Here is a 16,728-nt window from a genome sequence, read left to right as displayed (position 1 = left end):
ATAATTGTCAAATAATTAATTCATTTATTTACGAGTAAGGGGGTCACTATGACTGAGTTTCATTATGTGTACTGATTGATGGATTCTTAAATTTTTATACATTTAAACACTTTGTTAACCATACCTTCGATGTAGACTGTTCATTTTATGTAATTTTAGAGTTAACAAATAAATCAAATGTATATGTAGATGTATTTATTGTCAGAAATTCTTTAACCTTAATAAAACTATATAAAACTTGTATAAACTATTATAAAATTTCATTTTATGTTTTCGAATAAATTTTGCGTAAAAAGTCATTTTATTGCTGGTTTTAGATCATTGCGTCCATGTCTTGTAAGTATACATATATTGTTTCACCAAACTTTATTAGCTAAAAATTTCAGTTATTTGGAGAAATGTGAAATCTCTCAGATAGAATTTTTCTACTCAGTATGATGTGTAAAATATTTGCCTTCAGGTTATTTTTTTCAAATTTTTCCTGTCTAGAGATGATTAATTATATTGTTATGTAAAATGATCAACTTAGTTCCCATAATATTTCATATAATAATATAGTAACTTTTTAAACGTATAATAAACCGTTATTTCTTTTATCAATACTTTTGTATAAATACTTTTGCACTTGTAACCCATGAGACTACTATGAAGTAAAACATATCACGTACTTGTACATGTTCATGTAGGCGTGTATTTATACATGTTATACATGTTATACACGTTACCGTGTACTTGTACATGTTATATATGTGATACATGTACTTATACGTTTTACTGGTTCTACTTTTTACATTACATTTACATATTTACATAGCTATGATAGTACTATATTCAAACATAATAGTTTCAAATTACAAAATGCCAATTTCCATGTTTACATATTATACAGAGATTCTCTGAAAATGCATATTTCTTATGTTTCTATTAGGTTTCCAATAATACCTATTTAAAAGTGCAATATATTTAGAAAATATTTAGAAGAATATAAATATAAAATAGTATCTGATAATAAGTCTTCGTTGCCATATTCTTCTTATATGTTCTTACTTACCTGCGCTATCTATGCCACATTGTACAAAATTACAATAAAGCTATACTTTTAACTTTGAACTAATCGATTCAAAGTAAAGATATCTTCTCATTTTTTCTAGATTATCAAATATTACATTAATTAGTGTGTAATTAATGTAATTTATTTTTGTAATGTAACTAAAAATTAAACTCTTTATTTGACTAAAAGAAGAGTTATTGAAAATTAATTTTCTAATTACTAATTCTTGATCCTTAATACATGATTAAATATCAGTTTTATTATTCAAATGTTATAATAATTTTTTCGTCGTGTTGAGCTTTATATACACTATTTTTGGAATAAAAGAAATATAAGTATGGCTGTAAATATAAGCACGAATTAGACAAATAAAATGATAGTATATGCACGTGTAACGTTTTCATTTGAACTTACTCGGTAAAATCTCAAAGTCGTTCCTCTCGAGGACGATGCCGCGTATAAAAAAATGTTGAGTCTAAAATTTTAGCTTATTTCTGCGTTAGAAACACAGCGTGAGGTATAAAAGAGGAAACTATATATTATATTCCGAAAATAGTTGGAAAAACGTTGGATTAAAATACGTAGGCATACCATGGATAGAATTAGCATTCTAGAATTTCTCTCCGTCATTCTCTTTGAATACTAATTGACTAAATTGTAATTTGTCAGTAAATTATACAGTTGAAATGTCGTTGCAAAATTAAGCAATTTCAAATAGTTGGAAATAATTATTTCGATAATCATTAATAATAATTCATGAAGCAAATACTTCTTACGTTAAGTACTTTGTAAAGTTTCACGCATAATTTACCTTACTGAAACCGTATTTATTCGTATTAACCTATACCTGTATATAGCTTGTTCATCGATTCATTTAGCAGGTCGGCAATCATTTATGAAACAGCAGCGTTGATTCCACATCGCAAGAAGTCCATAATAGCGTGGTCGAAATTAATGTTAACTGACCGAGTCGCTCTTTACTTCTGCACCTTCGATACTGCGTCCGTTCCTGGCTTTTTGTTAGTCCGTTTAATCTGAGTAAGCATTCGATGCTATGAATGCATTCCTGGCGAATTGCATGGTGTACATAACGCTTGTCATGAATTTCTTGTTAATTGTAGTTTACTAGGAGAACGTCTGATTATATTCCGTTATAGCAAATATAATTTGATTATATTCTCGAGTAAACGTAGAGTATCGAATAAGAAGAATGAAAATGTTAAGTATCTCAAGACGTATGTTTTATAACACTATATTAATTATTTTTCGTCTTAATTAAAATGTCTTATTTATCATTCCGAAATATCCCAGAAAACTGAAATTCTATCATTTTGTTTGTGACATATTTATCTTTTCTCGTTTAATTAAAAATATTTAGTCATTATTCTACAACAGTCTGTTACTTAATATAACTTTACTTAAAAGATAAAAAACATGGGAAACTGAAGTAGCATCATTACAAATTTCTTCAGAAAATCCTCAGAGGTTTCCTAATTTTGAGAAATCACGACAATACGGATGATATGTTTTTACCCACAAATGCCGAAAGTACCAAAATAAAATTTATTATGAATTACGTATTTATATTCCACGGAAGTGGTGTTCTCGATCAAAAATAAGAAAATAAAAAGAGTAACATAAAGTTTTGGAGGGTGCAAGAATATTTTTCAAATTTGTATATTCTAGAGATCTAATCGTAGAAAATGGTGTATGGTTTAATAACATGAACTTAAATCAAATAATTATGTGTTATTGTAATTATAAAGAGAGATTATAACAATGATTCATACACAGAATATGTCTTATAACACGGATTGTATCGTGTGTATAAACTTTTGTTTCACTTTGACAAATGAAATTTGAATTTTGTCTTAAGCCTCGTTTAAATTAATGCAAGTAACTCGAAACCCCTTTATGTATTTGGTTAACTTGAAATATCCTTTCATATTGTCACTCTTATCTTTATTTCATCAAGTCACTTGACTTCAGGCTTCAAGAAAGTTTGTCGGGTATCAACTATTTCCTCATTTGAAGGGAATAGCAGTTGTTATGTTATTCCGAGTTTCGTACTTCTTGACATTTAACTGCCTAAACCAAGTCGATTTCTTCTGAACTTTATATTCAGTCACATATACACTTTATATACATAAAATTTGTATTATATTCAGAATTATAATTAACATTATAATTAATATCTTACATACATATTGTACAACCAATACCTTTATTTTTCGTTACACATTTATTTGAAGCTACATTACTTTAATTCAAACGACTTAAATTCGAGTAACTAGACTAATCTGGTGAAGCTGAGTCTAATGAACCACCTGACAGGCATCTTATGATTGTACGTCAAAAAAGGATAATTATGCGCTCTTGAAATTCGATTCTATCCATGTCTCAAAGCGCTGATGTCGTAATTCGTAGTTTTCTCTGAAATGTTCATTGTGATTTTTCAATTAAGTTGTGCGAGAGAATAACTTCTTGCTTTCTAAATCAGAATTAATATTTTCAGAAATATAACTTCAATAATAAAGACTTCGCTGAATGGATGGAATAAGATTTTGATGTTTATTGACAGAGGTGTGATATGTGATATTATTATTTATCGCATGCACGTTTCCTGTTATTAGGCATAATATATTCTTATCGACGACAAAGAGCAAATGATATGCATCGACTGTTAAGTCCAAATTCATCAATATTTACGGAGAATGAAAGAGAGAAATTCTAAAATAATAAACAATGTCGTCCACCTGCCACGCAAATTGTTTTTGTTTTTTATTTTTATTTTTGTAATGTGTGAAATATGACAATTCAGTGTCACTAATTTAGGTAGTAAATACGATTTTCGCTAAAAGTTTAATTTTTAAATATGTTTTTGTAAGAATATCATCCATTATTGTATTTATTTCTTGTCATTATATTATTATTACATGCATATAGTTGACAAATAATGGCAAATTACATCACAATATACACACACATACAATACATGCGTACACAGAATCACATAATTTTTACAGTCTTTAATAGCAATTAGCTTCTTTACGTAGTCTGTTCATTAATCAGATGAATGTCTTCTGAAAAATAAAAATATACTCAATAGTGATTCAATTCTTACGACATGAATTGAAAATACGAAAAAGTTGTTAAAAAATAGCGGGAGCATAAAATACAAAGTAGAAGAAAGAGATAAAATTATAAAAGATGCAAAACTGCAACAGACTTGTAGAGGAAATTATTTCAAATTATGTATACTGCTCGTTAGAGGATTTCAGCTTCTATTTTTGGTACGGTAGTGTCAATGGCGAATACAGTAGTAACCGCACATAGAACATGGCCAGTCAGAGAACGTAAATCTCGCGGTGGAAAACTAAAAGGCGGTCACACTGGCCGTTCCCGGTTGAATTTTCGATTCGTTGAGCTCTAACTTTGTCTACCTAAGCGCTTAATCTCTGCGCGAAGCAATTTATGTTATTGAAACGCCTGTCGACTCTGCCCTCTGTAATCACTTGCATACGAGATAAACTGTAAACCACTGACCAGACCACTCAATATACTCTACATTCCTATTTTAATTAATTGCTTATAATCATTGATAGCTTATGTATTACTTACTGATAACTAGACTGTGTTACACACTATCAGGCTTTCCAGTTGACTGAAATGAACTGATTGTTCGAAATAAGTTGATTATTTTATCCTTTTGAAGCAAATAATTTTTGCTAGGAAGATAGCATCGCAAGCAACGAACCTTGTTTGCATATTTCATTATGCAGATTGTCATTATACATATGTACGTCAAACTCGAAGTAGAGAAGAGATACATATAACAAATAACCCTTGCAAATGTGAACAACAAAGGAAACAGTGGTATATATATATGTACATGTTTCAATTCGACAGAAGTGATTTTATGACCCTTGTTGAAATTAATCATTTTCTGTTCTTCTCTGTGAGGATTATGAACTACTAAAATCTAGACTCCTCTTTTTTTACCACCCATATGTATGTAAAATTAATGAATATGTATTCTAGATTAATCACATAAAGATACAGTAATTTGATTTTCAAATTTTTCAATTTTAAATTCAATTCTATTCAGAGCTAGGTAAAAATAAAAGAATTTTGTATACTTTCTTTAAAGAATAAATTAGATTTTTCTAATGTTTCATTTGCGTCTTTCATAATGAAATTTTAAATAATTTCTGTAATTTTTATTTATACAGTTTTGTTTCATATAAGTTCTTAATTAAGTATCTTTTTGTCTAAATTAAACAGTAGATTTTGGACACCAAATATTGAAATACAAACAATACATGTAGGATCGAAAATTTAACGGTTGTTGGAAAACTAAAAGAATTTACGAATGAGGTCAAGAACCATAAACAAGTTTTCCGAACCACAAAGAATCGCGCATTGCTGTGACATGTATTGACAAAACTTTATTTTCCGTTCGTATTTGCGCACAGTTTCCAGCAAATAGATTTGACCGTTTGTCTACGATTTTATTCACACATACGTGAATGCGAGCAAACCACTTTCCGCGAAAATGGAATCCAAAAAATAAAATACATAAAAGAGGAATAGAGAAGCTATCGAGAATGCATTCGAGAAAGTGAAGGCAAACAAGCAAGAAGAGCCGAATGATCAAAGTCGCAATTTAATTCGATTAAGGATTATTCATCAAAACCTTTTCTACTGCGTTTATGTTTTTTTTTTTTTTTTTAGACGTTTTATTGTTATTTCAGAAGCACAAACATTGTTTCTCTAAAGATGTGCACAATATCCTATTTGCGATTACGTGTTTCAGATTGAATAAAAAAAGGAAACATAAAATATACCTACATTATTGTATACCTACTTTCTTGTATAATTAACAAATCGTAATCATTTGTTAAAAAATTTACTGCTAATATATATTAAAATTTGAAACATAATTCATCGATGTATCCACTGGTTTCAAAAATATCATTGCTGGAATTGCACAGTCTTTTTTTATTTCCAATAGCAGTAGAAACAATTTAGACGTTTAACCTAAGTGAAATATGTTCATTTCTGCAGCATTTTTGAACGCATATGTCCACCCGTTACCGTAAATATACGATGGACCAGACCAAACATTTTCGGAAGGAATTTGTCTGGGTGTTACAAAACCTAGCACACACGTGAAGGCATTTAAAATACAGGAGACATTTTTCTTGTAACTGGCTCGGCATTTCCAGTGGAAGAGAGAATGTATGCAGCAGTTCGATGCGGTCGAAAGACAAAGGAATGATAAATCGTTACTGTGTCTCGCGAATAAAGTCTTTGCAACTGGTCGTGTGCGAATCAGTACGTACGTATTACTTGGTATTATTGTGCGAAACGCGGCCTGTGTATTTCATTCTAACGTCATCGGCATGCCAACGTGCAGGTGCAGTGCAACGACAGGACCGTTGCATCACGCATCATAGTCGCTAAATAAGTTTGAAAGCCGCCGGTGATAAATTTTCATTGTACCTTCATCGTACGTCATATATTTCTTAGCCCTCTACCGTGTTCGTATAAATGTGTATCGGAAACATTTTTTCAAACGGCGTACGCTGTAAATATCGCAACATGAGCAAGTCAATAATTCATTGACCAAACAATTCGAGTATTCGAATGCAAGACAAGAAGTAATAGTTAAAATCTTATTGAGAAAACTTATAGACCGATGTTTCAAAATATTGAAGTACAATGTGAAAGCTATAGGTGAAAAACATACATAATAAGTAAAATTCAATATACTGTCAACCAACTTTACATTAAAGCCATCCTTTCATTTGATTTGAGGTTTAAACATGTATTTTTGCCACTTTCTTGAACATATATGAACTTATTGATAACATTAGTTATGCAGATTACTAGACTAACATAACATGCAAAATACCATAGATTCGTTACTTATTTTTGAAAGATTTATGTCTTCGAATCTATAAAAGAATTCTTTTTAGTTCAATGACATAAAAGTCAGGAAATCAGTAAAAAAATTTATTAGTTGACTTAAGTGAATTTTTTGTCCAGAATTAGGTATTATTAATCCTATTGATATGGTTCTGGTATCTAACTGGATATTGCAAATATATTTTATTGCAAATATATTCTACCATCTCCTAGGAATATTCATCTTAAAAATTCGAAAATGTGTTAATATATTATATTCCTCAATTATTATTCTTCTACAATATACATATGTAGGTGACAATCTTTTGTATGCAGTTCTAGTCACATGTAAAAATTCATATAAACCAATTAATCAACCCAACAATAATACACAATGCACTTGATTGACTTTTAAAATTTGTTATGTTTGTTTGCAAATTTTATTTACATAAATTTGTATGCGATCAATGATCGATGATTCACTATTATACATCCCATGTATGTGCCATATCTATCTTTTTTTCATCCATCTTCTTTTTTTGCCTCTTTCTGTCCATTTAAACAATTCCGAATCCGCTCTTCTACATTTTCGCCAAGTTTCTTCCCAAGATTACGTATTGATTTCGTATGGTAAAGACCACATTCAATCGGATGTTGTAACTGTTCAACGGCTGGAATCTGCTCAACGACTGAAATCTGTTCAACGACTGAAATCTGTTCAACGGCTGGAATTTGCTCACTTGAACTATAAACAGTTTTTTAGTTTTTTCTCTCAAAGGAAAAAAATCCGCTGCCGTCAGATCTCATGAGCAAGGAAGCCGCATGTGAAGAGCAAGTCTACATTCTATCCACAGTGATCCAAACTTTTCGTTTAAAAATTATTGATCCGGTCGGCTATGTGGAGCACCATCGTGCATAAAACAAATGAAGTGACGACTCTGCCGTGATATATTTTCATGTAATTCGCTTAGGAGACGTGAACATAAAAATTCCAAATATACTGTTGCACTTTTTATCGATGTAGGCCAATAATATGATTTTCGATAATTCCTGCTCATACGTTTATGGTGAATCGTCCTGGATTAAATTTTTTGAACATTGCACGTACATTTCTGTAAGTTCAAATCCTGACATTTTGTCGATTGAGGATGCTACAACTTGAAATACTGCTTTCATCCGTAAATGATACACTCCAAAATACACGCTCCAAAAAGTGTGCATCGCGTTGCAGCTTATGTAGCATCCAACGGCAAAAACTTCGTTGAGTGGTGTAGTCATTTGGTTGGAGTGCTTGAATGTGGTGAATTTTGTAAGGACGTAAGCCTTCTTCTCCAATTATGTGTCGCACTGTCAAGTGAGTGATTCTCATTCGACGATTTATTTTATGTAGATTTAATGGTGGATAACCACATGCAAAGGCCATTATTAACCTGATTTTTTTTACGTCAATTGGTGCGGAGTCGACTTGTATACAGATGTCGCAATATTAAATCATGATCACCAAATTGTCAGCATAGCAGTTGAAAATCACATCGTCATTGGTAGCATCGTTGTGGTTTTTATACTTACTTTTTATACACCCCGTATATAAGTCAATAGCAGATTATTCTAATATAGTACATATTGTATGTATAATATGGTATTCGCTAATAACCCTCAGAGGTAGGTGTAACTTTAAATAAATGAAATGCCGTGAAGAATTATAAGCTCACTCGTATTTTTAAATTTTTCGTAATACTAAAACAAAAATTGCCAAAATTGTTTGTATAATTTCATTGTATTATAATATAAAACAAAATTGAAGATATAAGAAACAAAAATTTTCTTTTTTGAAGTCTAGAAAAAATGAAAGTTTCTCTTAAAATCATGTTTTTAGCTGTGAAAAAATATAAACTCGATGTTAATTCTGTTACATTTCCATTTAATATTTTGTAAACTTCTTTTTATTTTTGTTTACTTCTACTAATTTGTTAGGTACACTACCCACTAACTTATTTTTTCTTTTAAGCTCAACGATATTTTCTTAGATAGGTGGCTTCTCCTGATCGTAGACTTTTCTTGAATCTGGAATTCCCCACAGGTTCTCGATCGGGTTCAGATCAATGTTCAATACTGGCCATGGTAATAATTCTATTTCGAAATCTTGAAACCACTTTTCTGTAGTGGCGATTGCATGAATAGGAATATTGTAATGTTGAAAAATTGTCTTCTTGTCTTCTATTTCGCAGAAAGGCAATAATTCGTTATGTAACATCTGATATCTTACAGCGTTCAATTTACCCTACACAATAACAGTTTTATTTAACATATCAGCAATATCAAGCGTATAACAAGCGTGGTTAATCATTTCTTAGAAATATTGAAGAATAAAAAAATATATTTCTAACATAAAATTAAATTATTCGTAATTTGAAAATAAGCCTCAAATGAGACATTGTACATGATCAGTCATTTTGTACATGAACTTTTTTTATTATCTTGATATCTGGAATCACGCTTTATAAATATCGCCTATATCTTTTTAACCCTTTGTGTATGTATTGACAAGTTTTATGAATTTAAAGTGAATAGTTTAAAGTACACGAAAAATTGAGACACAGTTATTTCATTGTGAAATGTGCCAGTAACGTCCCATTTTTACTGAAAACAGCCTGCTAGATTTACATATTGCAATCATTTATCGCTTTTTACGAGTTACACTCTGTCTATCAATTGATTTTAGAAAATTGTATAATAATCGCACAAAATGTGATAGGTACCTAATTATATCCGAATAAGATACACTTCCTCAAATTTGTATTTGAAGAAAAAAAACAATATTTATATTCGATAAGGTAAATTGTTCCGTATTACAACGAAGTTACTGTGGATGTAAACAAATTTCTATTTGCAAGTAGGTAGTAAAATCAACATTTGATTTAAGTTACTACATTTTATTAAATTTGTTTTATAAAATTGTGTAATGTTAAATGTTAATGTAAAATAATGTTAAATTTTACAAATCAATATACACACATGTATATAAAGAAAATTTTAATTATTCTTATACTCGCATAAATGTAGACAAATTTTGTGAAATTTTCTAGACTTAGTACTACATTTGGCATACTGCAAGAAAATTATACTAAAGCAGTATATGCACAAGATTGTAATTATTTTGTATAATTTGAAATATATAACTGATTAATTTTTTCATCTATTATCTTATTGGTAAACTACAAACGACAAAGAGTTTAAATCTAACACTCTGCGAAGTGCACTTGATGCACTTTTCTTGTAAAAGTTTCCCATGTGAAAACATAGTAGTGCAAGATCTAATCTCAGAAAGGAAAGAATTGCACCTCCCAGATCCATCAATCTTCAAGGATAATGTTCATTTAACCATCGTCACACTTGTCTTCCGTAATGTTTCAGGTATCCATCGTTTAATTGTATCCACGCCCACATACACATTCATCAGTAAGAGAAGAATGAAACACTTAAGAATAATTGACAAATCATCTCTTAGGATGATAATTTGAAAAAAACTTATTTCAAAAATACTTCTAATGGTGAGGTGCTTACATATTATGTTAGAATTGTTAAATTGTGGAAAGATATTTAATGAATATCATTTATTTAGATTTATGTTTAATTACTTGTAGTTGGATCTAACATTAATGAACATTTAAACATTTGATGAATTAGATCAAAAAATTGATATTTTTGTTTTATTTTCAAAGTTATGTTATGTTTGAAGAACATTTTTCTACTGTTAATTATTTACTTCTAGCCATAGGATGAAATACTTTGCTAAGCTTAAGCTGAAACAAGGAATACATCTGCTTAATTTAACTTTCATGTTTATCTATAACGAATATCTGAAACTTCATAAAGCTTATGTAAACTTTTAGAGTGTGATTAGATAAATGTTTCAATTACTATTATATCCCCGCATTGAAGAGACATAATCATCTAACTCTGCAAGATTAGGTTTCATTGGTCTTTAATTATTACCTTTTTATCTATACTAACTAATATTAGCTATTGTTTTTATCAGTACCTATTAATTGTATATGGTTACCAGATGATAAGATCAAAGGCTAAAAAATTAGTTTAAAGAGGTTCATACAAGATATATTTTGTTTGTAATAATTTGGAAGCATCCAAACACATATGGACGATTTTACTTGAACTATATTAATGTTAGTCTAACAAAAATAGATTTTTAATATTTAAAATTCAGTATGGCATTTATATTATATTAAGTAAAAAATAATAGATTAGATTTGACGCCCTTTCGTTAGGTGTAAGGTTAGGTTTCAACACCTGATGTAGATTTCAACATTATCCCTTACCTTCTTCGCCATTTCCAAGGAGTATAGTTTCCCCATCTTCTCGTCTCCATGTAATATTTGGAGTTGGAGATCCTTTAGCAGCGCAACGTAATGTCACGTTGCTCCCTTCTCTGACTATCATATCCGTACTTGTCATATAGTCTAAAATATCGGGCGGAACTGAAAAGAGAAAAATTACAAATTATACTAAAAAGGAAAATGTTACTATTATAAATTATTACGTTAAATCCTTCTAAAGATTCTAGACGGACTTTTCTGTCGCATTTTAGTTCGCTGCGATGTAGACTTTTATTATTCTGTTTTAAACGATTTTTGCGTGATTTATAAATAACGCTCTAGTTGAAAATAAATATGCATTTGTATTTTTACCGTAATCGACGACGGAGAAATTCACAAGCGAAAATAATCCTGGCAAGTTTCGACAAGAGAACAAAGGTATTATTAAGACTAAGAAATTGTATGAAGCTTCTAAATCATATATTCTTTCAAAAGATATGGAATTACTAAAGAAAAATCTTCAAACTAGAAACATTAATTACATTTGAGTATGATCAAAATAGAAAAGTACTTTCCCATCTCTGCTTCAACAATACTTTAAAGATATTTTCATTAATCCGAATGATATTCAAAGTATTAAAGTAACTTAGTATTTAAGCATTAAAAATAATTCTTGTGTGAAATTCTATAATATTTGCCCTTATAGTGGTAAAAGATACTTATTGTTAATATGTATAGGTATCATAAACTTGAAGAGTTTTAAGATATTTACGACAAAGATAGTAATAAAGGCTACAAAGAACACAACTTATGACACGAAAGGTTAAAAATACAAGAACCCACTTTCATAAGAAACTGAAAACGTTTTTAATGAATTAAGAAGTAAATTAAATTCGAGAAGATTAAAACCATTTTTCAGTAAAAGAACCGATATTATTTTTTGATCAGCCTAAAACAGAGTGCTTCGGACAGTAGTACACGTCCTATTACGCGGGGAGTAAAATTAGGTAATGGTGTTCCAAGCATTGCTCTAACCACTAAACAGAAATTTGATCGGAATTAAGAAGAAGTACTCACATTTCCCAATTCTCAAGAAACAAATGTCAAAACCACCATAAATATTTCTTAAAGTAGATAATCAATAACAAGACGCATACACCTTCAGCTACTACTGTAACAATTATTATAGTATTGTTTTTTTCATTTAACAGCACAACGAATACGGATATAATTCTGCAGCAATTAAGCTTAATTAATCAAGAATTTTCAATATCTATAAGTAAATATTTGAGTACATTAAAAAATTAAATTACTTATGTATATGAAATGTATGCGTAGATATCTATATAAACATAAAGTTTTAAATGAGAGAAAGATAATCAATAATATATCAAAATCAAAGAAAAATACATTTAACATCTTGAGATCTTGCCGAGCAAGTTGCCAATATTTGAATCATTGCTCAAAGCAATGTTTGTTATCTGATTTTATTATCGCAGAAGCAATTATGTTTACTATACTATGTTCAAAATCCAATTATCCATTTAAACCCAAAGCTACTGAGAAATACATCCTATCGTTCTGTTTAACTACTTCATCACTCTATTTCTTGCTTTTCCTTTCTCTGTTTTCTCTGCATTTTTGCTCGTTTTAAAAACAGCAAACGGAACGTACAAGTACATATATATGTACAATGTACAACATACACTACACTTGAAGCGTATCAAATTGAAGAATAGTTGTAAATAAAAAAGGAAATGACCTTAGTCAAAACGGTATTGTTCGACAATTATTTGGTATCTCTGAATTTTTACTTATCGAGAAGTTTGAAAGAAAAAGTTTACGCAACAGAAAGTAATATACATTAGGAATTAATGGAAAGAGCATGTAATACAGTTTCAGAAATTAAAGGAAATTAGTAAGAAATCCATACTCTGAACTGGAACTACAGAAATAGGATTTTCACAAATTATGTTTACAAAACTCTCGTACTATGAACTTCAAGAATTTAAGAACTTCGAGAATTTTAAACTTTTGTGAAATATTAGAACATTACAAACTGCGTAAAATTACATGTACTTGTGTATTTAGAACTTTCTAATGAATAAACGTTATTACTTTGTTAAAAATATTTAGCGTTGAAGAACATTTTTAATTCATTTGCTAAACGTCTGACTCTAGGAACAGTGTGGTATCGTTAACAATATTGTCTACTATTGCCACTTGGGCTTTGGTAGTAGTAAGATGAGTTTGAATGTGATTACTTGCGTGGTATACGTCTTGGCTAAAGTTGTTTTAACCACTTATCCTAGAATTGTTTCCAAGCTACACAATACTGTTTGTTGATCACCATCTTTGCCTTGTCGAATGATCAGAAAATGCTCCAAAGTAAATCCATGAATACATCTTGACCATTGCCATTCACCTGAGTGATAGCATATGATATAACATACGATACGATACGAAACATTAATTTCTGGATTATTATACATTAATGAACAAGTGCAAAATCAACAAAAAATTTAAGTACTTAAAAAAGATATAACAAAATAATGGCAGTAATAAAATCACCTCACCAAGTACTATACGACATAAATAATTATACTTAATTTCTGGTTTCTATCACAAAATACAAGATTATATTGTATGAAAATATGGAGATACATCATAGCAAACTAATCTTTTGCGTGTAATGCATCTTTTTACACAATTTTGAGATGTCTGGACTATACAAGTAGATAGTTCTATCCCTTTATGCCGAACCTCTCCATCACAGCCGCAAGATGTAATCGAGCATTCTCGTGAATTTTCCGGGTTGTTTGTTGCTTCCGGTTACTCATAAATATTTTAGCATTTCACAAGAAGCAAAAGCGTTGCTTTGATCAAATTAGAGTATCAATCTCCTCAATCTTTTTTGAGGAGTCACTGCACTTATAGAGTATCATATTGAATAATCATGTTATATTTACCAATAATCATCGACTGATGATTCGGGATATTTTGTCTATCTTTTGTTCATTAGTCAGTAGGTCCATTTTCAATCTATCAGCAGCACTAATTTCTTTAAAATTGTATTCCGATATTATCTTTTACTTATAGAAATCATATGATGCATATGACGTATATAAAGTATTATTAAACAACATCTAATTGTTGTATGTTTCAACATATAAGGACCGGTGTAGACAAGCGACTTTTTGACATTGTTTTCTCGTTGTATCGCTTTCGCTTCCCCATTTAAAAACAACAAAAACAGATGTATGATGCAACATGAACACGACGTCGAAGAATCGTTCGTCTACACCGCCCTTAAGAAACAAAAAATATTATCAATATTATATGTATATATTACAACAACCAACTAAAGATAATAAATTATACAAGATACGTGATATAATACAATACTAAATTAGTGAACTTGTTGAATATACTTCTTCACCAATTTAGATGCTCTTGAAATTTGTTGTCAAGATCATCACTCGGAACAAGTATTTCCTATACATATGTATAAGGGGTAGTCGGTCATAGTTTTTCAATTATATACAAAACTATGTTTTGAAGCGTATACAATGAACTTTATAAAAAAATAGATTTTGACAAATTTACTGATGGAACACACGTCGTACTTGTTTGTGGGAAATCCAATATATTTTTCCTTCTTTATGACATCACTGGATTTAGATTCACTCACGTATACCGCCCCTACACGGTCCGCTTACGCTGGCTACCAGCTGTCACCACTTAAATATTCTAACCCTACTTACTCCTTTCCATTTGGAATTCAGTGACTGGAATTTTTAGTATTTTTTCGCTGTTTATATGCCACTATGAAGATATTAAAAAAAGTTCCTGTTAAAATTCATGAAAAGGTAACATCAACAGCTTCACGCGACATGATACCTGACATGCTTTTCCATATAACCCGGTAACTAAGATCAAGCACCCCTTATACGTATAGAAAAAGGTAGTTCATAATAATGAGCTTGACAACTTATTTCAAGGATATCGAAATCGATGAGGAGATAGTTATTCGACAGGTTATCATTAAATGTCATTTAATATATGAAATGTAATGAATAACCAACCTACAACATCCAAGTAACCGGTTTGACTCTTCATCGGATCGGTGTTTATTTGACACATGTAGGCACCTCGATCGGATTCGCTCACATCGCGTATGTGTAAATGCCATGTTTTGCGCTCAGTATGCGTTACTCCAATCCTATGATTCTTTGTAATCACGTGATTAGCTATTGTTAAAATAGTTTGTGTATCCACTCGTAACCATGCTACCTGAAAAAAGAATAAGAAATAAAGATATATAGTTTACTTGAACAATCTAAATACGCAGCAACTTTATTTAATAATTTATTTACATGTGCAATATTAAATTTGCTTAAATTTTCATTAACTTGAATTGTTAATTTCAGATTATTCATAACTTTGCAGTTACAAATGTATTTTTCATTCTTATTGTATGCAAATGTGTTAATACAACAACAAGGCGATCAATTATAAAGATCTATGATAGGAAAGCTGGATATACTCAGTTTCGAGAATGTATTAATTAAAATTCTTTTACTACAGTCAACTGTTTCAATTTGAAGTTTGTATAACATTTGTACGTCGTTTTATGTAATAGGACTTAATGTTTTCACAGTCAATAGAGATAGACACGTGATAAAGCCATAATACAGTGTGGGAGTAATTTATGGAAACAGGGTCTGTTCTTCCTTTGATCTGATCCTTTCGTTGATATTACTAGGCTGACAACATTCCTACCTTGTCAAACTGTCAGTTACTGAAGTGATTAAGATCGTTGGGGTCCTAAAAGGACTATTTTGATTTTGAGATATTCGGTAACTCATTACTAACACAACTAACTCAACATCAAATTGCGAGAGATGAATAAGGATTAATATCATTATTAAAAAATACATATTTTATGCTATTCTTCTTATGGAATAATTAATAACTAAAAATAATTTTGGCGTTACTACTGTTAAGAAAATACTATAATACTACGTTACTATAACATTAATAATGATGATATACTTTTAGGAAGTAAAGTATGTTATTTACTTTATGAAATCTCTTTGGTACCAACTCAGATATTTAAATCTTTACTTTTCACATTTGATATTTGTATATTTATTATAATAAAATTATATATTTACTAAATATAATAATCTTATCTTTCTCTTGGTCTTCGAAAATAAAGCAACGTGATAAATAAAAATATTAAGTTACTAAAAAATACTATCCAGTAAAGACAAACGGTGTTTGACATTACGCAAAATAAAATAACAGAACAATCTTAATGTAATCGTGTATCGGCAACAGTGCTAATAAGAGAACTGACGCAAATAGCAATAAAAAAAACAAAGCCAAAAACACAATTCTTTTATTCTTGATTTTCGTCTTATTTCGGCA

General features: G+C 30.0%; 1 protein-coding gene across 2 annotated transcripts in view; it reads right to left on the bottom strand.

The window, feature by feature from the left end:
- Positions 1-16,728, bottom strand: part of LOC126916551 (neurotrimin-like) — a 245,564-nt gene that overhangs the window by 31,921 nt on the left and 196,915 nt on the right. For both annotated transcript variants that reach the window (XM_050722476.1, XM_050722477.1), the window contains exons 3-4: positions 15,381-15,588; positions 11,299-11,457 (exon numbers count right to left, since the gene is read on the bottom strand). In XM_050722476.1, the coding sequence (XP_050578433.1) occupies positions 11,299-11,457; positions 15,381-15,588 (367 nt within the window). The remainder of the gene's footprint in view (positions 1-11,298; positions 11,458-15,380; positions 15,589-16,728) is intronic.

The sequence above is a fragment of the Bombus affinis genome, chromosome 5 (assembly GCF_024516045.1).
Source record: "Bombus affinis isolate iyBomAffi1 chromosome 5, iyBomAffi1.2, whole genome shotgun sequence".
NCBI classification, from domain to species: domain Eukaryota; kingdom Metazoa; phylum Arthropoda; class Insecta; order Hymenoptera; family Apidae; genus Bombus; species Bombus affinis.
Note: the sequence above shows the minus strand (reverse complement) of the source record. Positions and strands in the feature narration are given on the sequence as shown.